The following is a 23,410-nucleotide window of genomic DNA, read 5'->3' as shown; positions in this document are numbered from 1 at the left end:
AAAATGAGTGTGTGTATCTTGAAACAACATGAATAAACCTTGAATTCAGGACAATTAAGCTTTTAGAAAAAACTTAAAACTATGTGATTTTCAGTGGAAATGGGCTGCAGTCTTTTTTTTATTGATATAAGGCTGGAGGTAATGATTTTTGTTATCATTGATAAATATCTATTATTTTCATTCATCTGTTCTTAAACTTCAGCAAAGTGGTAGATGTGATTTAAGCCACAGACGGACCTTCCCATGAACTTTTAATGTGTAATATGATCATGCCAATACGTCTGTTTTATTAACTTCTAATCTTCTTTTTGTTGTTGTCAGTGGACAAAATTCCACCTGGGTGACTGAAATCTGTCCATCACAAGTCCCAAAATCTGAAGTCGCCATCTTTAAATTGCTTGCTTTGTTCAATAACAGTTAAAAAAAAAAAAGAAAAGTAAATCCTATTATTGGAGAAGCCAGAGAAGTTTTAGCTTTTTTTTCTTGAAAAATAACCAAACCAATTACTTGAGTATAAACAATTTGTTCTAATTCTGTTGTTTAAAAAATGCTGAAACAATAAGGTAATAAGTACTCTACTACAGACAAAAATGACTTGCTAAGAGGCTGTTTTTTGTGTCATGTGTTGCGTGTCGTCTCTCAGCCCTCTTCCTGTGTCGTGAGCTCCGTCGAGGTCAGACTTGGAATGAGCGGCGGGTTTGTGGAACGAGGGTTAGTCGTCTCGGAGGAGAGGCCAGCGAAGGGTTAGCTAATCTGTTGGTTTATGGCAGCACTCTGTTATTCCAAGGCCAGTGGTAACCTTGCCCCACCTGTCCTGTCATTTCTCTGTCGGGGCTATTTTAGGGAGCGACCCACCCCAAACGCCCCCCCTCCACCACCACCGTCCCTCCACTCCAGCTCACAAACACTTCAAAATGGATGCCGACCAAACACTTCTCTTCCCAGTAGTGGTGTGCTGCGCTGTAGTGAGCTGCAGTAGTAACTGAAGACAGTGACAGACTGGAAGCCCCACGCTGGGGGGGCCGGGGTCTGAACCTCACTCCTTTTTTGGAATCAACTGCTGCCATTAACCCTGAACTATAGTAAAACTTTTATTGTTGCACTTGATTCTATTAGCTGTTGTCTACAGCAGTGGAGGGACCAAGGTATTGTTTTGCAAGTCACACTGAAGTCTCAAATCTTTGCATCGAAGCTACAACATTCAATTAGCATTTATTAGTCATTCAACAGAAAATAATAGTGAAATATCTTAAAAATCGATTCATATTTGAAGAAATTTCACATGCAAAAATTGCAGAAAATGCAGTTTTTCAGCCTTGCAAAGAGATTTCCTTTTTTTGTGTGTTATAAATCATATTAAACTGAATAACTTTGGGTTTTAGCCTGACAAAACAAAATATATAAAAGAATCACCTTGGACTTTGAGATATTAAGATGGACTTTTTTTTAAAAACTATTTTCTGACAATTTTTAGACTAATCTTTTCTTCTTTTTTTGAGTTTATATCATCAAACATGTGACTCTGATGGGAGGTGAGTCAGGTGGCTGGGGTCCACACCTCTGGTTTACAGTGTCTTTGTTGTTGAAATATATGCAGAATGATTTATTGTTACTTATTGTTGATGTGTGTGTAGTGTTTTTATTGTTGTAGCATGAACCGTCTCCAGTGTGTAAAACAGATTGTTTTTCAGTTTTGGAAAATGGAATTTGTAATATGGGTAGTTATAAGACACTTATCAAAGACTTGCATCGTAAAAATGCAGCCCTGACTGTGCTCTGCTTGTGTTAAAACATGCACAACACATTTTGCTTCATGCACAATTTGTAAGCAGAAACGCCTTTAACTGCATGCACAACCGCAACAACTTAAATCTGATGCTGCTCGGTGAGGCAAGCCCAGTTGTGCGCCTGTGCGTGTGTGTGACAGCGCTGTTATTGTTTACTACAGTATGTGGTGTTGTCCGGCACTGCGGTCGGCGGCGATGCCCTGCACACTGTCAGCCGTGCAGCAGCGGTGGCAGCGTGGACAGTCTGTCTGGCTGCAGTGTGGGAGAGCAGGGAAATGGTTTCGGGCAGCCACAGGCCAAGGGTGGCATTACCCACAAGCCCCGTCGCCGGGCTGCTGCCGTCCCATCAATGGAAGGGGCCGCGGGGGCCAGCCGGAGCCGAAAATATCCCGTCTGCCCACAAACCCCCGCTCTGCTGCTGCCCCTCAGACAAACCACACCCAGAGGACGGGACGGTGGGCAGGGGTAGAGGTAGAGGGGCCTGTGTGTGTGTGTGTGTGTGTGTGTGTGTGTGTGTGTGTGTGTGTGTGTGTGTGTGTGTGTGTGTGTGTGGGACCGCTGAATTATTTACAGGCAGGCCTCGCGCCCAAATCCAGAGGACGGACTTAGCCCACTGTTGCCTAGCTACATGTTTAGTAGTGTCACATGAGGGAGCGTAGGTTGTGAATGCGCTGTGTGTAGGAAACGAGATACCAAACACACATTTTTAGTTTTCCTCTGCCAGGCTGTTTCTCTCTTTCTTTTTTCTCACTGCTTTTCTCTCTTTCTTTAACCCTTCACTCTCAGCTTCTCTGCCTCTCTTTCACTTTCTCTTCCATCAACATAATTTGCTTGGAATCTGTTATTGAGGTTTTATTTTATTGTTAACCTAAAGGAAAACTCTTATTTGTGTAGTTCAGCTCTAACATTTTTTTAAAATAATTGGAGTGAAACAAGCCAAGCTGTTTGACAGAATAATCTTAATTTCAGATCGACTTATTATCGTTTTCTGGAGCTTTTCAATATATGAATGTGACCAACTGCTGTCACATGACTGAAGTTAAATCCATAAGTCACATGATGACATTTCAGGCCTAACTGTCAGCCCAAAAATACTTTTTGACATATCCAGATTTATTTTTCGAAAAAAAAAAAAAAAAAACAACAACAAGAACAACAACAACAAAGAACACAAAAGGCAATTTTTGCAAACTTATTTAAAACCACATGTGGAGCTGTTTTGCAATGTGATTCCATTCGGATCTGTACAGATGCTCAGGCTGCTCAAATCAGATTCAAAGTGTCTTTTGCAGTGCAACACATGACAATAACAAAAAATCAAGCGTGACTGAGGTGCTGAGAAGAATCCATGCTACTGCCGGCAAAGCGCTTTGGATGACAACGCTGAAAAATTGAAATAAATAACTGCAAACTGAGTGATGTGTTCGGTAAATGGTAAAAGGTGCCACCTGCTACTCAGTAATCACTGTCATGCACTCACAAACCAATAGAAACAGTTATCAGGAGAAATTTGGGGTTGAGTATCTTGCTCAAGGATACTTCGACACCTGGAGTGGAGTAGGCGGGGAACAAACCACCAATCTCACGATTAGTGAACGACCCACTCTACATCTTGATGGACCTCTATTTCTCATGCTTCTGCTTTGGAAAGCCGCGTCCCCAGTGTAGCTACAAAGTTACCAGCGCCTTTGTCGTTACCACAGCAACCCACGCAGAGAGGTTGGTTATGTCTGGACACAAATCTTGCACAAATACAATCTGATAACTTGCAAATAACAGTGCAGACAGTCTGTCTTAAAGATCTGATCTGACTGAAGCCACTTGAATGAAAACTGGGCAAACTCCACCTGCTGATCATGACAAGTTGAAGGATTAAAAAAAAAAACTTGTAAATTTACCTTGATTAAAAATTATTTCATCAAAAAACAAATTCAAAGATTAAGAGTGAAATTTGACTTTTATGACTTCAGTTATAAAATCTGTGATCCACAATGTTGCTTCAGATCTGCTTAAATTTTGCCTGACCTGAAAGCCATCGAGAAAATGTGATTGTGTGATGTGTTTTCATGATATTATTTTACGTCTGGGTGGTAACGAGCCCGCACGAACATCTGAACATTCACAATGATGATGTCATTGTGTCAAGTTGTGACTGACTGAAAAAGGCTTTTATTCACCCTGAATCTTCTTTTTGGATGGATGTTCGTCTTCCTGTTTCTCAGCATTGTGTGTGTGTGTATGTGTGTGTGTGTGTGTGTGTGTGTGTGTGTGTGTGCGTGCGCGCGCCCCTGATTGCAATGAAGCTCCAAATCACATGTTGAGGCACATTCCAGGGTGTTCCTCTTTCTTCCAATCCTCCGGCCATTTCCAATAAGAAATGTCAGCTTTATTACCCCCCTTTTTTTTTTTTTTTTTTACGAGATCTTAACTAAATCAAACCTGCCTCTGTATGAACCCCCCACCCCCACCTCTTCTCTCGACTCCTGCCAATCCCAAATACCAGTCTGTGTGTGTGTGTGTGTGTGCATTTGTGTGTGAGAGTGAGAGTGAAGTTTGGCTTTTTAAAGCTCCTCAGTCTGTCTAAATGTACACTTCAGTTCCACATGTAATCAAATCTAAATTTCCCTCCGCAGCCTCTTCTCCTGTTCACAGAGCTGCTACAACAAACGCCTGGTCAGCCTTTTTTGTTAAACGCTCACGGTCCACAGTGCAGCACATTACAATTCTGCGTCTAACTGGACTGTCCTCCTTGTGAGTGCAGTGCATACACAATTTGGCAATCAGCTTAACTCATCTCATTATTTCATAATAAAACTGACAGGTAACGCTCATAATCAGTTATTTCCTTCTGAGTTCTCTGGTGACATCACAGGGTTCAGTGCTCAATTCAGCTTTTTTTCCCCCAGATCAGATCTTTCTGTCTAAACTGGTCACAATTATGTTTGAAGTCATCCATATCTGACTTTGGTGTGAACGGCTCTCTGCCAATGATGTCACACACACGCAAAAAAGAAAAAAAAAAAAAAAAAGACATAGCAGTGCAAACTTCATCTCCTGACTGATGGTGTAACTTTGTGATGACACACAGAAGAACACAACACGCATGTGCAAAGTGCGGCCGTGACGTCAAACAAACCGCAACAGCAGTTTTACGTTTCATGCAGGAACCTATTATGTAGGCAAGCTTTTGGCATGTGCATTTATGGGAAAAACACTTTAATTTCGATATGACTGTTCTCACAGTGGTCACATGGCCAGATATGAATCAGAGTATAGAACAATGTCACGCTGCTCTGGGTCCCAAGACTGTTTGGCCTTCAAAAATCATTATGTTAGTACTGAGATGAGGAAATTGGCTTTTAAATATTATGCTCCACACAAGTGGAACAACCTGCAGAAACTCTTAAAATTAGACGCACTAATCTCTTTTAATCGACATAAATCTCTGACTGACAGAGCACAGTGACTGCATGTGTTGATGTTTGGACTATTTGTTGATGCACGCAGTGGCTATTGTGTGTCTTCGCTATTAATGTGCACTTTAGTATCGGCCACATTTCTCATGTTTTGTAGATGTATACTGTAGTGTGCTTTTGTTGTTTTTATATGTAATGTAATCAGGATGTCCTTTGTAAAAGAGAGCTTGCACTCAATGGCCTTCCCTGTTTTAATAAAAGTAAAATAAAATAAAATAAAATATGAAAGAGGCCCAGATCTCATGGATAAAAATAGGTTATCTGTGACCACACTACCGTGAAGAAATCCATCTGTTTTTGGATTAGATTTTGGTCATGTAAGCTTAGCCTTCAGCTGTGGTCAAAACCACTCACTCATTCACTCCCTCACTATTCTCTGTGTAGTGTATCTTAAATACTGAGCTATATAGAGAGTAACCAAAGACATTTGGGACACTACACATGATTTTTCTGAACGTCATTGCATCAATAGATGCAGCAGACATTCATGTGACGCAGCGGGCGCGCCCAGTATCATGTAAACAAACGGAGAACTCAGGAGGACAGATGAAGGGAGAGTAAATTGATGCTGCATGTTAAGTTTTCTGTTAAATCCAAAATAAACTGTTGAAATTTCGATGATGTTGAAGTGAGGTTTTGGCAACTACGGTCTTGTGTCCTAATCACGAGCTGTAATAGCCCTCGATCTATTTAGTTCACAGCAACTCGCGGCCCGCCAAGCTAAACTTGGATATGATTATAGTGATAAATATTATTAATTTACACTCGATGTGTCCACTGTGGGATCAGGGTCAGAGTTTGGATTATGAGTCTTGCCTATTAAAAGGTGTCAGTTTAACTTTAGCACCCTCTCTCTCTGTATCCCTGCATGCCTGTTGTCTGCAGCTCACTGGGTGAAATGCCAGCCATAACAAGACCGAGGATAGGAAGAGGTGATGTGGGCTGCAGACATTAAAGAAGGGGGAGGAGGGGAGGGGGGCCACAGTGCCTCTCTGCTGCTGGAGGAGGACAAGGGAGGAAACATAAAGCAAAAAAACAGGCCTGTGTGTGTGTTTGTGTGTGCGGGCAGGAGCAGGCCAGCTTTAGAACAGGAAGCAGAACAATGGCTTCTGGATCAGAGTGGAGCTGAGGGATGGAGGTGGAGGGATGGGGGGGCACTTCACAGAACTAGGATGGGGTTAGGCTGCTTGGTATGTTATCAACAACCCCCTCCTCACTCCCTCAGCGCCTCATTGCTCTGTTGTGTCACCACTGTTAACCTCATTAAACTCTTTCCATCCAAACAAGAGCATATTTTACATCACTTGACAGCCGCACTGTGAGGTGGAACAAGGTGGAACAAACAAACAAATATAAAAAAGGAGGGGAGGTGACTCACTTGCACTCGCCCGGCACGCTGCACGCCCCATGCTGGAGGCTGCATCCTTGTTTGCAGATGGCTTTTGGGAGAGGAAACAGAGAGTGACAAGTTTGTGTTAGTTCCTCAATCTGTCACCATTTCATCAGCATCTCTGAAACTATCAACTTTCAATCAGTTCTACGTTCTTGTCTGGCACCTTGTTTCTTTGGGTTTTTTTTTTTGCAGATGGTCAAATCATTAAAATCTCATTTCCCCTGTTTTCTTGTTTGTGAAAAAGAAAAAAGAATCTCTGCTGCCGTAACAATGGATGGCGAGTTGTTGTTTGGAAAATTGAAGGTGTCTCCAGCAGAGACGAGAGTTTCCAAACATTCTTTGAATTCTTGCAAATTGACACTTGACATGAACTTCAACGAACTTCCAAATGTTTTCCGTAAACGGCTGGAAGGAGGTAAAACCAGAGGGAGCTTCTTCCATGTGATCGCAAACGTTTGGACGTAAGAAAATGAGGTGCAGCGAGTGAGAAATACAAATATCTGAGTGAGATTCAGATCTTAAAAATATTATTTGCAGCACATTTAACCATTTATTGCTTTTCCACTAAAAGCTACAGATGGTAACTTGTATAAAAACAACTTTGTCCCATTTGATGAAACTGTCACTACATCCTGACAGAAGTACATATGACAGATAATCTGTGAATAGAATCGCGTCACTCCTCCCCTCCTGCTTCCTCGAATGGCATTCGCTAAATCGGACCGCCGTTCAGTCAGCAACAACCAATCAGAGCCGAGAACTTCAGGTGCAGTAAATTCATGCAAATGCCATTAAAAGTACTATGAGGAGACAGAGGAGTTTTTCACAGATTACCTGCCTCATGTACTGTGTGGATTTTAGCAATTATGACAGTTTTTGTTTTTTTAAGATTACCAACTACAGCTTCAACTGAAAAAAAATCTGTTTCTCTCATTTTTTGCTTTTTTAAATTTTGTTTTTAGGAGCAGAGGAGTAAAATAAATGTCAAAAAACTTATTGGATGGAAAGGAGATACTATTTTATCACTGAATCATTTAGCTATCAGTCATTTTTATTGATCTTATCGGTCATATTTTTGACTTATCTGATAACCTAACACTGTTTTATGTCAGTTTACAAGAACTGGTATGTAAGCATATTTAGTAAATTAAAACATGTCCGTTATTTTTCAGTATAAATCAGTAAAAAGTGAGGGTGGGGAGTCTCATGAACACACATCAGCCTGTATATTGCTGCATGTTTTAACAGTACAGCTGCAAAGATTAGCTGATTAATTAATTTGTCAATCGAAAGAAAGTCAATATTTTAAATTATTTTTCAAGGAAAAATGTCAAACACTTGTTGGTTCCAGCTTTTAAAATACAAGATTTGCTGCTTTTCTTTGTCATTTATGATAGTAAGTGAAGAGTCTTTGTGTTTTAGACAAAAGAAGCATATTTGAAATTATCACTTTGGTTTCTGGGAAACTGCAATAAGCATTCTCATAATTTTTTGGCGTTTTATAGACTGATGATTAATTAATCATAAAAATAGTCAGGATATTTGTCAATAAGGAAACAAATCGTGAGTTTCAGCCCTGGTTCACAGTGTGAATGATGTCTTTGCTGTACCTATTTTGCAGTCCGGCCCTGTCCAGCCCTCCATGCAGCCTCTGTTTCCCAACTGGTCACACACATAATGGCCAAAGTAGTCATCACGTGGACGGCACACTTTGTTGCACTTGCTGCCGTAGTAGTTTTCATCACAGCGTACGCGGATGGTGTACTCGAGCCTGGCGATCGAGCTCTTATACTCCACCGTCTGCTTCTCCTCTCCGGGGTTGATCATCCCTTTGTGGATGCTGCGTTCGATCAGCAGCTCATCATCTGGACAAAAAAGACAAACAGATCAGTGTTAAAACAGCGACGCTGATGAATTCTTTACGACTGAGTAATCGACTACTTTTTTAGCAGTATGGAAAAAAACTCAAAACAATGGGTCAAGAATTTGGGTCAGTTAGATAGGAAAGTCTAAACAACAAAAATTCTGAATGACATTCCAAGGAGCAGGGCTGGCTCCAGGGATGGGATTTGACCCAACAACCCGGTGTTTAGCGAGATAAGAGAGAGCATGAGACTTCGAAGAATGCCTGTTGTTAGCACACATCAGAGGGAAGGTGTAACCTCCGCTCAAAGCTCTCTGTGCCACCAAGAATGTGGAAGAAGAAAAAAGAGAAGAGGAAAAAGGGGGAAAGAATAGGAAAATGAAGCGAGCACAAACAGAGGGTGTAGAAGCGAGGTCTGCGAGGGCTTGATAACCTAAATGCTTTTTCACTTTTCCTGCTTGGTGAAATGCTTTTCTGCCCTCCCGCCTCCTCCTCCTCCTCCCAGCGCTTCTCCCTCTCAGGATATCCAGCCCCGACTCCATCGGAGCCAGGCCGGAAATAATAAGAGACGTGGAACTGACGAGGAAGGGCGACATAGGAAAGACCCTTTAGCTTGTTCTCAAGGAACAGAAGAAGCGTGACCCCGCAGGCTTTGCCGCCGTGGTTTGCGGAGCAGCGTGTGACCTGGATGAGACAGAGCTGGAGGGAAGAGCTCATCCTCACTGCTCACAGTGTTGCTCTCCTCAGCGGGTTAAGCAGAGCGCCAAACACAGCCAGAGTTTATGGTTTAACCCTTAGGGACTGTTTGGCGCATTTTACACTCTATTCATTCTTCAGTTTTTTGGGGAATTTTGGATGTGTTCGTGCATACGGCATACATTTTAACAAGATTGTGTATTTTTGTTTGATGTTGGAATTTCCAGCTCAGCTCCTACAATAAGTCTAAAATACACAGTGGAGAGAAAATTGTTACATTTATAGTGTTAAGTGCAAAACATGCTAAATTAAAACCCATTCAAATAGCCCATAGCCATCAAAGCTTAAAAACATGCATTGTATTATTTTTGCCTCAGAATTTGTCATTTTTATTTTCCACCTGATGATGTCATTTTTACCACATCTGGCATATGGAGAAAAAACTTGCTATTTCCACTTTAGGTGCACTGTTACAATCAGTGTTACTGCAGACACATCCACAGCTCTGATAATAATAATCATAATAATAATAATAAAATGTATATATAAAGCAGGCAGAGTTATTGTATATACTTTGTAGAATACTGAAAATAATAATAAGTTTTTGTGTTTTTCTTCACCTAAAAACATAATGGCATCATGACAAAAACCTTCAGTGTATCATCTATGAGAAATGTAAAACTCATCCCTCTGTATATACTAATATCATCATCATGACTGCTGAAGTTTGACACTGTGGAAAAAGACTCAGTTTCCACGTTGTCCTGATTTACTGAGTCTCTCTGCGATCTAACACACTGCCACAGATTTCAGTCCCACACCCACCACCTGAAACACCCAGGCACTCACTCACTGCTGTTCATCTCCAGCAATTAGATATAAAAATATAGACCAATCATGAGCTCTCTGTACTGGAGGAGACGCGCTAAGAGGGGCCGTTGTTACTAGGGAGAGCAGCAGAGAGTGGGCCATATAAAAACCGGCTTATATAAACAACGAGGGGCTTCAGATCTGAGCAGCTGATCATGTCGAGAGTGGCATGATTGTCTGTGTGAAGAGAAGATGCAGTTTAGAAACAAAGCGCGTACTGGTTTTTACAGACACTTTTTCAGCCGCTTGTAACTGGAGTGTTTAGTTTGGGGGTTGTAGCACTTTTGCTTTGACCTTTGACCTCTTTACAGCTTGTCGCTTGTAACAGCGGTGATCTTTGAACTGAACTTAAGGCTGTCTTCACACCGCCAGTAAAAGTGTATCCGTTGATTTTGTTTTACTTCACCTCAAGGTTTTTAGAGAGAATTAACGTCACATTTGTTTCTAAATGATCCACAAAAAGTCTTAAAATTTGAAATAGTGTTTTAGTTTCTTATTTGCATAAATACATGCACTTACTTCCAACCTTTTTCTTTTTTTTAAACCCATGTCATTAAAGTATTAAATGTTGTCCGAATACAAGCAGGTGTGCAAGAACACTGAAAAAAAGTAAAGTAAGTAAAACTGACTGATTAAAAAAAAAGTAATCAGTTTTTGGTATTTGCCAATTTTCAATACACAGTTTTAATTTCATTCTGCACAAACAATTATATAATTTTTTTATTGCAATAGTCTTAATTCTTAGCTAGAAGCAATTTTTCATTGATCTACCTCACAGTACTTTTTTGTATTTTTAGTAAATAAAATAATAATTTCATCTTTAAAATGACAAAAATGTTAAATGTTCATCACACAAACCAAAACACAAAACTACGAGGATTTCTTTGCATAGAGACCTAAGAGGTGGCCACAGCCATGTTTTTCAGTCACCTTTTACAATTAATTTATCCCCTGAGCCCTGAGCAAATTGATGTCCTTTCTTTCATAAACATGGGGGAACCGGCAATAAAAAACTTGGTAAGAAATGTTGCAAACGCTGAAGATTTTTTTTCCAAAAAGCCAGGATAAAAAAAATAAATCATTTTTTAGTTACTTTTTTCACTCTCTTTTTCCTTTTTTGCCTTTGTGTCTTATTTTGTCCTTTTAAGCAGATTTTCAATTCATACATGTGCACATGTGCACATTTCATTGCTCAATGTTACAGCAGAGCGTCACAGCATCACTCTCACACCTGCAGTGATTCAGCGATGGTTGTCAAGAGGTTATTTTGTTTTGGGAGGCATCCTCCTCCAGGTGGTTCAAACAAACTTCTACAGCAACTGTAACAAACCAATCTTCTATCATTTTACCATTAAATGTTTATAAGAGCAGATAAAAGAGGCTGAAATGACCACCGGTTCCTCTCTTCTGTCTGTGGATTTGTTCTAACCTGCTTGGTGCTTCAGCTGGGTGGAGTTTAAATTATACGGCACAAGAAATTGCACTTAATCGGCTTTGAAATGCTGTCCTGGGATTGCCAAAACATTATAATGAATCTTTTTATTGCTGCATGCAGCTCGGTGCACATTCCACTTTAGTAAAGATGCAAATTACCTCATTTTGCTCGCGTCAATGTTGATCATTATATAAGCAGGGCGCCACTTTAATTTTCCGATAATGTACAGTTATAAGTTGCCAGTTTGCGGTGACATAAATCAGTATCTGACACAAGAGTGGGCAGTTTATGTGCACTTTTCTTGCCAATACAATGCCAGAGTTTCGGTAGCAACACCTTATCCGATACCCTTGATGTTTTCATTTAATCAGAGGCTTATTGATTTCCTAAACTGGTGGCTGCTGTCGTTTTTTATCTAATGTTACTGAAACAGAAGAAACGGGGCATTTCTGTGGGACTATTTTCAGCGGAGGATTAATCCATGTGTGGTGCTCTAGTGAGTATTTTAGGCATCTGGATGGCATTCAAGTTTTTCCAACAGTTAGACTGGACTAAATTTGTGTTTATATTTTCATTGATGCTTATATTATTTCTGTTAGAATGCCAGTTACGTACTACAGCTATGGTGCTGTCGGGCAGTTTAATACGAATGACAAAAGAAATTAGGATGAGGCTGTGCGACAAGGATGACAAGAAATCTGCGTAAATGTGGAACAATATACATTTTTTAAGGGCTTTATTTCATAGGATCCCGTTTGACCATTTTATGTGAGGAAGTAGGACTTCAAGCTGGTAGAAGACCAGACGAGATGTGATAATGGAAGGACTTTTCCTGCTGTATGTTTTTTTTGTATTCCATAATAAACCTTGTTAAAGATCTTTCCTGCATCACACCAGTACTTGGATTTCACAGTGGAGCTGGAACACCTGACAAAACCGAGACACCTTGCAGACTAAGTGGCCTGGAAATGTTAGCTGAAACAGCAGATATAGTTGTTTTTGTCTTTTTATGTGATTTGATTTGATTACAAACAAAGATAAAGAATATCCCCAGACTTAAACTCCTGGTTTCTGATGAGGGGGAATCTCCAGTATCTGACACAATGCCAGTATCGGTCTATCTCTGCCCTCCGGTGAAACTGCACGCCAGCCGACAATCCACCGATGCACAGAGTCAACAACAGCTCCGTCCTCTTTTCTCCTGCCCTCTGTGTTTTGTTTTGAGCAGGCGGGGGCTTCCTGAAGCGTAAACAGCCTTCACAGAGCCATTTTTTTCCTGAGGCCTCCTCAACCTGCTGCTGCCCAGACCTGTTCACTCCAGAAACACACACTGAAACCACCTGCAGGTCCTCACCTGGAGCCACCTCTCTGTAATCTCATTATCTATGTAATTATTGTGATGACCTCATCCTTTTTTTGTTTTGTTTTTGTTTTGGAGACTATTCCTTCACAGGATGTCCTGATCTCACAGACAGTACTGGGGCCAAAAAGGCATTTTCTATGGGGAATATCAATTCTTAAATGCACCATTTCTCCGTTGAAAGATTAAATCTCGTTATGTGCAGGGAAGTCAATAATCAGAAATTTAAAACTAATTCTCATTGTCACGACGGTTTGACCCCCGCTCGAGGCCCTTTGCTGCATGTCATCCCCACTCCCTCTGTCCCCTTTCACTCTGATCTGTCCTATCGAATAAAGGCTAAAATGCAAAAAAAAAAAAAAAGGTTGATTACCGATCGGTAGGAACAATTTTGATGAATTGTTTAATTAATTTTTAAAGCAAACAAAAAAATCCTGGTTCTAGCTTCTCAAGTGTAAATATTTGTAATTTCTGTCTTTGATTGTAAATGTAATAAATTAAAACTCATTTGACTAATGGGATTTAAAAAATGTCATGTTTTTTCTGATATTTTCCTGATAAATAATCCATTCATCAAGAAAATAGTCAGATTTATCAATAGTTAGAAAGGTATAACTGAGAAAAGCTGCAAATCATTGCAAGAAGGTTGAAACTACACAAATGACTGGTGGTTATTCTTAATGAATGACCTAAATGATTAATTGTCAATTTAGTTATCAAGCGAATATTCTGCCATTAACCAAAATAATGGACTAAATGTGTCAGTGCAAGTCCTGTCCGAACCTCTAATGACAATCCTCTCTCTGTAGTTGTGTATTGTACAAAACACTTAAGGAAACAAAAAACAGTTTCAAAAAACAAAAATAGTTTCCAAAGTGTTCTTGAGGTGCAGAGCGGTCTCGCTGTCAAACCCGGTTTTACTAACTTTAATCTAGATTAATTGCCGTGCCATGAGCTGTTACAGTACGAAAATGCAGCAGCGTTTAGGGGAATCGTGTTGGCAGACTATCAGAGGACGGGGAATGGGCTCTCGGGCAAAACAAAACTTCGGGGCATCCTGAGATTCTTATTCCTGTGCACACCTGGATCATAACAGATGACAACTCTCACTCTCTAATTATGCTGCAGTATCACTAATGCAACAGGTTCATGCCTGCTCTCTGACGTTTTTAAGTAATTCCCGAAAATGTAGGAAATCCCAAAAACATAAAAGTAGATAGAGAAGTAAATAATAACACTGAATTTCTGACTACCTCCTAAATCTCCTGACCGGCACAGACAAACTTTCACAGAGGAATTTAGCCTATTATGTTTGTATTTTTAGCTGATCCAGTATGACTTGCTCTAAAGCATCAAGTAATGTTTCACTTTGACGCTTGGCTGCTGACAGACTCGCTGACAGATTCAGGAATCAAACTTGTGATCACGCAATGAGAAAATGCCCAGCCCCAGTCTACAAGACGGGACACAGCGGTCGAGACGTCAGCACCTCACGCCTGCCTGTCACTGCCTCCCAGCCGCGCCCCGATGAGGATTTATAAAGCATCCCTCCAGCCGCCACGCGGACACATCTACAGGTGGCTGAGCAAGCAAAGACTTTAGCAGAGCTGCCGTCCCGTCCGAGGCATGGCAGTCTGGATGCCGGCCTGTCAAAGTGTTTCAGGATAATAAAGTGGCGTGCGGTAGCCGGACAGCTGTCGGGTTGCTAATTAGGAGACAGACATCAGAGGAAAGAGCAGGGGGGGACAAAAAAAGATCGCCGTGGTCTGTAATTAATGGCTTAACGATGCAATGCTCTCACGGGCTTAATATAGGAGTGCCAAAAACAGTCTGAGTGACCCTGAAGAGGGTGAGAAAAGGGGAGAAGGTGGTGGAGGAGCACAAATACCTGTCAGTCACAAGTTAGATCAGCGCACAGGTGACTTTCTGGATGGCTGCAGGTTTCATGGCGGGTTTCAACTGACACTCAGATTGCACAAATTGAAACTGTAAATATAAAACACGCCTAATGGGAAAATGTCAGTAGTGAAAAAACTCCCATTTATCACAAAAAGAATTTAACGCTCACATGAGGTGGTATTTCAGGGGATTCGAAAAAGCCGTATTTTGCAAAACTGCAAGTGAAACACTTTTTCACTTTATAGGTCACATGATCTTATGGCTATGTGCTTGTCAGTATAAACTGGTTCCCTCATGATGCAGCAGGAGCTACAAGAGCTGTTATTGCATCACATAACTCTGAGAAAGTTGTACAGATCATCCAGAAACTTTGAATCCACATTTCCTCTGTGAAATCGTGGACCATCACCTCCCAGAAAACCCTCATACGTGGCTGCTTCCACGTATAAGGGGCTTGCGGTTCGATTATCACAACATAACACACCTATATCACCTTATACTGGAAATAATGACGGCTAGTGTGGTGGCTGCAATAGAAATAAACCTGCTAATGTTTTGAACATCGCCATGCTTCTTGGAGCGTTATCGTGAGGGAAGTTGCACAACATCACTTAATTAAAATGAGGTCATCTAGCATTTTCGTTTTATCAACATTTTGAAAATATCACTTCAGTTTCGTGCAAAAGGTCCGGCTGTGGAAGAAAGGTTATGTTAACGAACGTTTGGAGTTGTTTTTGTGCCCTTATGTGGACAGAGATATTCTGGAAAGTAGTAGTTGTGTGGACCTTTTTTTCTTTTTTTTTTTTTTTTTTTTATGGCAGCGAAATATATCTGGCTTCAAATAAAGCTATATACTTGTGGACGGGCCATAAGATGTCAACATTAAAGTGATATGCTCACACAGAGCAACAACCCAAAAACATGACGTGTTTTTCGGTTAACCTGCTGCAAGCGTTTCAAATATGAAATAGGCTGGCGATCTTTTCACTTTTCTTTCTGTTTCTCATTCTTCTTCAAGCGAATGGCTGCTCACCAAATCCGCTGCGGCTGTAAAGGTTTCAGAATATAAAATCAGGCCGATCATAACAGTCAGAACAGAGTGGTAAAGCATATCGTCTCTTGCTGAGTGAATAATCAGATATGAGTGCTCCTGAGATTACAAGCAGCCTATCTGGACGCCATAGAAACCTGCCGAGCAAGCCAAAATATGAAACAAATACTGTGACCTCAGCAATAAGACATTTAACCCTTTGAAACCTGGATTGGCATGCTGCGTTCAGATGCTTTTCACAAGTATTTAAAACTTTGAAACGAGAACAAATTGGTTAGATTTCTCAGCAACTTGGCATCAAACTTTCCCAGAAATGTGACAAGAAAATGGCCCAAAAATCAGCTTAAAAAAAAGAAAGAAAAAAAATAATCAAATAATCAAGAAAACTATATTCATAATTATCATAACTGTATATTTAATATTTATTATTTTTCATCTTGTTGCTGTTTTTTTTTTTTAGATCATTTCCTGTCTTTTTTTTAGCTTTTCTTTTTGTACTAATTTCAGGCAATTTACTCTTCAATTTTTACTAATTTCTTGTTATTTTGGGGGGTAATTTCTTGTTAGGCTACTTATTGTCTTTTTTTCATGTTTTTCTGAGAAATAAAGTTAGAGTTAATAGAGCTATGATATGTTAAAAAGAAACAAATCTGAGCAAATTTAAGGCAGGAGAAAAGGACAGAGTGATTCAGGATTCAGAGGAGTTAAAACCAGTACAAAGGGCTGATCCTTACCATTGCTGTGTGTGCCGTTGTCCCTGTCCCACGCCTCCACTATCACAGTGTACGCTCGCTGAAACACAGAGAGGGAGGGGGGGCAGAGGTTATCAAAGTGCACGCTAATACAGAAACACACACACACACACACACACACACACACACACACACACACACACACAGAAAGTCAGATATGTCTGCTTCAGGACGCAGAGTGCACTTGATGTGGCATTTACACAGAAACTGAGATACGAGCTGCCGTCACTCATAAACAGACACACATGAGCACTCTCAAACACACACACATATTCTGCATAAAAGCTGAATAACGATGGGAAACGTCTTGTTCCCACACTGCTGTCACTGATTAGCTTCCATGTGCCCCGGGCTGGTTAACGAGTGCCGCCAAAGGTCTGCGGAGGAACAAAACATTCACCTGGAACACGTTTTTCATATTTCACCACACAGCTCGGCTTTGTTATGATAATGTGGTTTCACAGCCCAAACCTGAATCCGGTTTTTCACCTCTGGATCAGGCAGAGATTGATTCTCTCGATCGTAGCGTATTGATCCCAGAGGGCGTACGTTCGTCTTTTCCTCGGCTCCACGGGGAGGTCAGCGCCCCTGGAACTAGCAGGGATTTGATGACTTGCTCAAGGGCACTTTGAGTGGTAATGTATTGATTTCCGATGGGGAAATCCAGTTTTCCTGCCTTCTCCACGGGGATCTGGTTAGGACTCAGAGTGCCTTTTAATTCAAGTGGCAGGGGAGACATTTGGGAGGATGGAATCGATATCAAGAGTTCAGCGGTTCTTGTGACAAATCGTCTCAGCTAATGTCAGAAGAAAGTATTATAATTTTCGGAAATCTAAAATCAAAATCTAAGAAAACTTTTATACTATTATATATAGTATAGTTATACTAATATTATACTTTTAACTATGTCTGCAAGCAAATGACAACTACTGCGTATTTGTCTGGGGAATATAGAGTATTTGTATTCAACACAAAGGACCCCTTTTGGCCTGAGGTTTTCTTAAAGGGACAGTTCACCCAAAAGTCAAAATATTATTCATCTTACCTGTAGACTGCCTACAGGTATGATGACGATGAATGGTGATGAAAAATGAATGTCTGCCTTCTCTCCGCCCATGTTTCCCATGGAGTGATAGCGCATCAGTGACGGTAGCTGACAATGAGGGGGCGATTATTTTGTAATTATTTTTTCTTTGTTTTTTTAATCATAATCGTAGAATCACATCATTCTGTGGACTTGCTCTACAATCTGTCGTTTTGTGGTCCCTGAATGCATACAGCAGGTGGAGTTTCGTGACTTTTTTCCTCCTCCGCAGCACTTAACACTCGCTGGGTGGATAACTGATCTGCTGATCACATCACCTGCAGAATGGACAGTTAGGTTTCACTTTCAATGCGCCTGCTGCAGTGTCTCTGCCCCAAGTGTACAATAAATAAACTGAATAGATATTACATTACTGCTTCTAATGAACAGACCAGCTCCAAAAAATCTAGTTGTGGCGGCAAATGATGATTAGTCGCAGGCCGCCACAAATAAATTAATGCGTGGGAAACCAAATTTTGGTCCAGCCCTAGTAAATAGCACCACAGGTATGAGGAACAACATGTGTTTTTGATTTTGGGTAACCTGTACCTTTAAAGCTTCAAGGCCACCAGTTAGACACTTTAGTACATAAATCATAGAGCTAGAGTGAGTTTGCAGTTCAGCAGATTATTGTCAGCAGGTCTGTTTCAGTGACAGACGTTAACATATTCATGAATGAACTCCCAAAAGGACACACTGCTGCCGTTCTAATAAGTTTACTGCAGCCTATTCTGTTTTGTGCATATCAATACTTACAATCACATTCATCATCATATACTCTTTAGTGACAGAGTATTGTGAGGATATTGTGTGTAAAAGCGCAGCATGCCTGCACACTATGCCCTACTTCCCAGAGGAGAAGGACTCCGCCATCCCACAGCAACAAACTCAAACTCTGGATTGTTTCAGGTGCAGGGGCTATTTTTTTCCTTTTTTTTCACGGGCATCAGCAAACAAACCGAAATGGAGCTCGCCGTCTGTCAACTGCATGGGGCCGGACGAGCAGCTGTGAGTTCCCATGACCCAAGTCTGACTCAGAGTGAGTGAGGGCTGCAGGGAAGATTACAGGGGAGGTTACAAAGTGGTGCTGGGAGAGATTAGAGACAGAGAGAAGACAGGAACATGAAACGAAAAGGTAGAGAGCTGAAGTGTTTTACGGCACTTTAAAGGTCGTTTTATGGTGCTCTGATTTGGGTCGTTCACAAAAAGAAGAGACAGAAAAGAAGCAGGAGGGACAAAGTCATGAGTCAGATATGAGACCATGTTGTTACAAGTATTTAGTAGTTGCTTTTGGGTTCACATCAAGTCGGTTTGGAGCTGCAGGGCTCCAGACTCCAGCCATTTAGTCGTCCCATTTTGCGACCATTTTTGGAGACAGTGCAACTAAATTTTCTAACTAGGAACACCAGAGCAATTTACAAAGTATGCCCTCATTTTTGGTTTGTTTGTTTTTTAAATCAACATCGCATATCAAATAAAACAGCAGGAGGGAGTGAGAATATGAGTGTTTGTGTGTGTTGCCTTACAAGCCACATTACTAACATTACATCTGCTTCACTCTCCAGGAATTGGCCCTTTTCTGCCTGTCTGTCTCTAACTTAAACTGCACTGGTTTGACCACGGAGATGTGAGTGACAGTGAGAAGACTGCGGTCTTATTCTCGGTCAGCAGAACTGGAACAGATCTTGTTCCTGCGTGTTTCTCAGTAATCTACAGGCAGCATCTGATCACTAAAGTTTGAGTGTCTCCATATTCTGACTTCTATGGTAAATGCATTGGAATGGCCACAGATACACATGTGACTACATCCACCTCTCAAAATGAGGTCTTAACACAGCGTATATATAGAAAATACATATATAGATGTCACATTGATTGGAATGTATTTACATGAAGTATAAAACATGTTACCTTTGCCCCTTTTAAATTAAGAAATTCCACTTAATCATGAGGGGAATCACTTAAACATTTACAATTTGCGTTGCTGTAAAAATGATGACAAATGAAATTCACTGCATAGAGATGGAAAATCAAACATCATCAATTTGGAAAATTGAAATTAAATTGTTAAATTAAAGTAATTTAAGTAAGTAATAAAGCTATTAAAGTAGAAATAGCTACATTACCAAATACCTGAGGTGTAAACAGCGGCAATTCCCAGCAAACGCCAGAGCTAAGCAGCTAAGACTTTGTGACTTTTCCCTTTAAAATAAAACAGCCAAATGTATTTTTCTGGTAAATCTGAAAAGTGTTTATTTCTTACCAACTCATTTATCAGTAAAACTGTTAAGATGGAAAAAATATAAATGCCTTGCATGTCGATTTAATAAAAAGCACCAGTGCTACTGGTGGAAAAAGTTAGTCTGGAGCTTTATATTCAAATTAGTATTAGCATTCACTTGTTAAAAAAACTGCAGAGACAGATGCCTGAAACAGCAGGACTTGTCCACAAGAAACCCAAAGTGTAAAGCTTTATGGTCATTAGAGCTGCAGCTAATGATTATTTTCAATTTAGGCTAATTGCTTAATCTATAAAATGTCAGAAAAAGTATAAGCAATGGTGATTCCATCCGTAATTGTAATGATGATACCCATACTGTTGTTTGCATTTCACCAATAATAGCACACAGATATTGTCAAAGATCTCACTGGAAAGTGAACAAGGTGTGCTGACAGTTCTGCTGTATGTGACGCTAAATGTCAAAGCTAAAAAACAAACCAAAGAAGCAGAGAGGAACTAAGAAATTCATGAATACAAATGAGAAAATACATTTATGCAGCTGTAATAAAAACATAATAGTTGTAGAAATATAAAGCAGGCAGAGCTCTCCTTTCCACCCGCTGACCTGACAGACACTAACCCAACTCTTCAGCATCTTAACAAAGACCTGAACATGGAGCAAATCAAGACCCCCTGTCCTGTATCCTCTTCCCCTCGTTTCCTCATCGACCCCACTGATTCAGATAGTTTGAAATGTTGCTGATACAAAGCTGGACCAATCTGAGGCACAGCTGGTGAATTCACAACAAAATCAAATGTAGGAAAAATGTTTCCAGTGAATATTTCTGAGAAGTTTCGTGAGCCTGGTGGCGTCGCGTAATTTCATGCAACCTCCAGAGAGAGACGGGAGCATTTTATAATCTCGTGTTTTACCATCTTTCCCTCCTGAGAGTGTAAGAGCGTATTACACCATCACCAAGAGACAGAGGCAGCCAGAGTGAGCAGTTACATCACTACAATACGACATGATAGGGGCGCTGTGGTGGCTGTGAAACTTTTCCTCTATGCACTATAAAAGCAACTGCTTGAAATATTTAAGATTTTCCAGATTTTCAGCCAGATTGTATCAAAACAATGTGGGTAGTTTGTGTAGATAAACTGTGGTTAAAGTGCCCAGATCTCCCTGCTTATCTACCAGCTACAACTAAAACATCTGCTGCCACAGAGATTTTCTTTTTTTGGAGCCGAAAACCCTGGTGGCTTTTAAAAAAATGTGACATTTCATACTCTATGTTTGCAATATAGTCATTTTATATTGTCATTTTATATATGTCTCGTGGAACAAGCAGCGGCACGTCAAGTATATTCAATATATCACCTACCCCTTTGCTAAGGAACAAAAAAATGAACTTGTGAAGAGTGTCGTGCTGCTTTCACAGACCCCCCAAAAAAGTCTGAATTCAGAGAGGGGACACAGAATGATAAAAAAGGGACGCACACACACACAAAGACAATGGCCACGCTGAGACAACTAGCCTCATTCGTGTCTGACATTTGCCACCTTCTTTCAAATTCCTCCACCATTTTAGTGATGAAGAAAACAAAACAGAAATGTAAGTATTCAAATACTGATTTGGACGTCGATTATCATGTCAGCAATTAAAGCTTTGACGCTTTGAATTATTCCTGTCAGTCTACTAGATGTTACCATGACAATGTTTAGTCTGAAAAACTGACTTGTGCAATATGCCTGCAGACTTTAACTTAAAACGATTTTATAAAACTAAAAAATGCAGCTGTAGGGTGTAACGATATGTCAAGGGAAGCTCTTTTGCAATAACAGATGTGATGATGTGCCCTGTGGAGCTGATAATTGATCACAACATCAAGTGAATCTCATCAGGTGGTTCTCAAACTGAGTGTAAGCGGGGTGTCTGTTCCCGATCACATGACACGTATCAACTGGAGCGATGACAGAGGACGTGAGACTCATGATTGGTCAGTTAAGCAGGTTGAGGGCGATGTTACAGGTTTGTATGCTTATTACCAGTTAGAAAAGACTCTGAAAATTTAGCTCAGAGTAGTTCCAATCACTACTAACCCAAAAACCATGACCTCAGACTGAGGCTGCTCTGACAGCGCAGTGATTAATGAGCCCAGTGAGCAGCACTAACTCCATAATGAGTGAAAATAAGTGGACATTATCATAATCAATCTTTCCCTTTGTAATCAATTTTAAATGTCACCGCCGCTGGCTCTCAGACAGATGGGGCTGTCCCACGGCCTCAGAGCAGCCTGACACCAGTGTGTGTATCGTGTGTGTGTGTGTATACATTTTTGAGCGTGTGTGACTAAAGTGTGCGTGAAGTATGTGTGTCCTTGAAGGACAGGAGCTGGAGGATCAAAGTGTCACGTCCCTGCTGTCTGCAGCGAGACGACCTTATGAGTCGACTCTGTCACTGTGTGCATGTGCGTGCGTGTGTGTGTGTGTGTGTGTGTGTGTGTGTGTGCACTTTAAGTGTGTGTGTATGATATGTGGGAGGGGTGGGGAGGGTGGGGACGTGTTGGAAGACACTTGACACCTCCTAACCAATTTACAGGAGTCAGAGGGATTTGAGTTTTCATTAGGCGAGGAGAAACCAGCCCACTCCTCGCCGCCTTCACCTGTTCAATGAATAAATTACGGCTCCAGCGCGGCAGGAACAGCCGCCAGCTACACACAGCTCTACTGAGGATATACTGTACAGTCTAGAGCTGCTCTGTGAAATGTGATTTCAAAACATGCTAATCAGATTTATTCTCCAGAACTGCTGCTGCTACGACACTTCTGAGTCACTTTCACTTTATTTCTTGATTTACTGTCAGTAAAAAAACTCTATATTTGACTCTGGAGCATCGTGACTGGCCTAAAACGTGCAGTGTTTTCTTTTTTTTTGTCAGATGGTGGCCGCTAAATTGGGTGTGGCAGTCATGAAGAGGCAAACAAATCACTTCTTCATGATTTGGGGAACTACTAGACATGAAGCAATGACTGATGAGGCAAATTTAACCACAATAAAAACCACTTAAATACAAATCAAACACTCCCTCGGATAATAAATCACATTTAAAAAATTAAAAAAACAACTTACCGCTGGGAACAGACCATATCACATTAATAAAGATATACTTGATGATTAAACCAAATTAAATAATTTCAGTCATTTCATGAATATTATTGTGAGAAATAATCAAATTACCATGTGATTAGGTTAAAAAAATAAATTTAGCTACTGTATTATAATGAGAATAATAGTTAACTGCAGCACTGGCATTCACATCAGTACACTCAGTATTTGTACTACAATGGCTGTACACATAAGCGGAAATGTTCACACGTGTAGTCGGTGCATACGGCCCACATGTGCAGTCCTGCAGTCATAAATTTTGGATGTCTACAGAGACGTCCTTGAGGACCAGCGCTGACATGGACAGATTTCAAAGTTTCTGTCATGAGGATCCTCGAGCAGCTGAGGCGAGCTG

General features: G+C 40.7%; 1 protein-coding gene across 2 annotated transcripts in view; it reads right to left on the bottom strand.

Moving 5' to 3' along the window:
* Positions 1-23,410, bottom strand: part of LOC121953244 (protein jagged-2-like) — a 107,645-nt gene that overhangs the window by 31,259 nt on the left and 52,976 nt on the right. For both annotated transcript variants that reach the window (XM_042500225.2, XM_088087528.1), the window contains exons 7-9: positions 16,566-16,623; positions 8,267-8,521; positions 6,642-6,702 (exon numbers count right to left, since the gene is read on the bottom strand). In XM_042500225.2, the coding sequence (XP_042356159.2) occupies positions 6,642-6,702; positions 8,267-8,521; positions 16,566-16,623 (374 nt within the window). The remainder of the gene's footprint in view (positions 1-6,641; positions 6,703-8,266; positions 8,522-16,565; positions 16,624-23,410) is intronic.

This window comes from Plectropomus leopardus, chromosome 14 (genome assembly GCF_026936395.1).
Source record: "Plectropomus leopardus strain MGB_pleo_1.0 chromosome 14, ASM2693639v1, whole genome shotgun sequence".
Taxonomy (NCBI): Eukaryota; Metazoa; Chordata; class Actinopteri; order Perciformes; family Serranidae; genus Plectropomus; species Plectropomus leopardus.
Note: the sequence above shows the minus strand (reverse complement) of the source record. Positions and strands in the feature narration are given on the sequence as shown.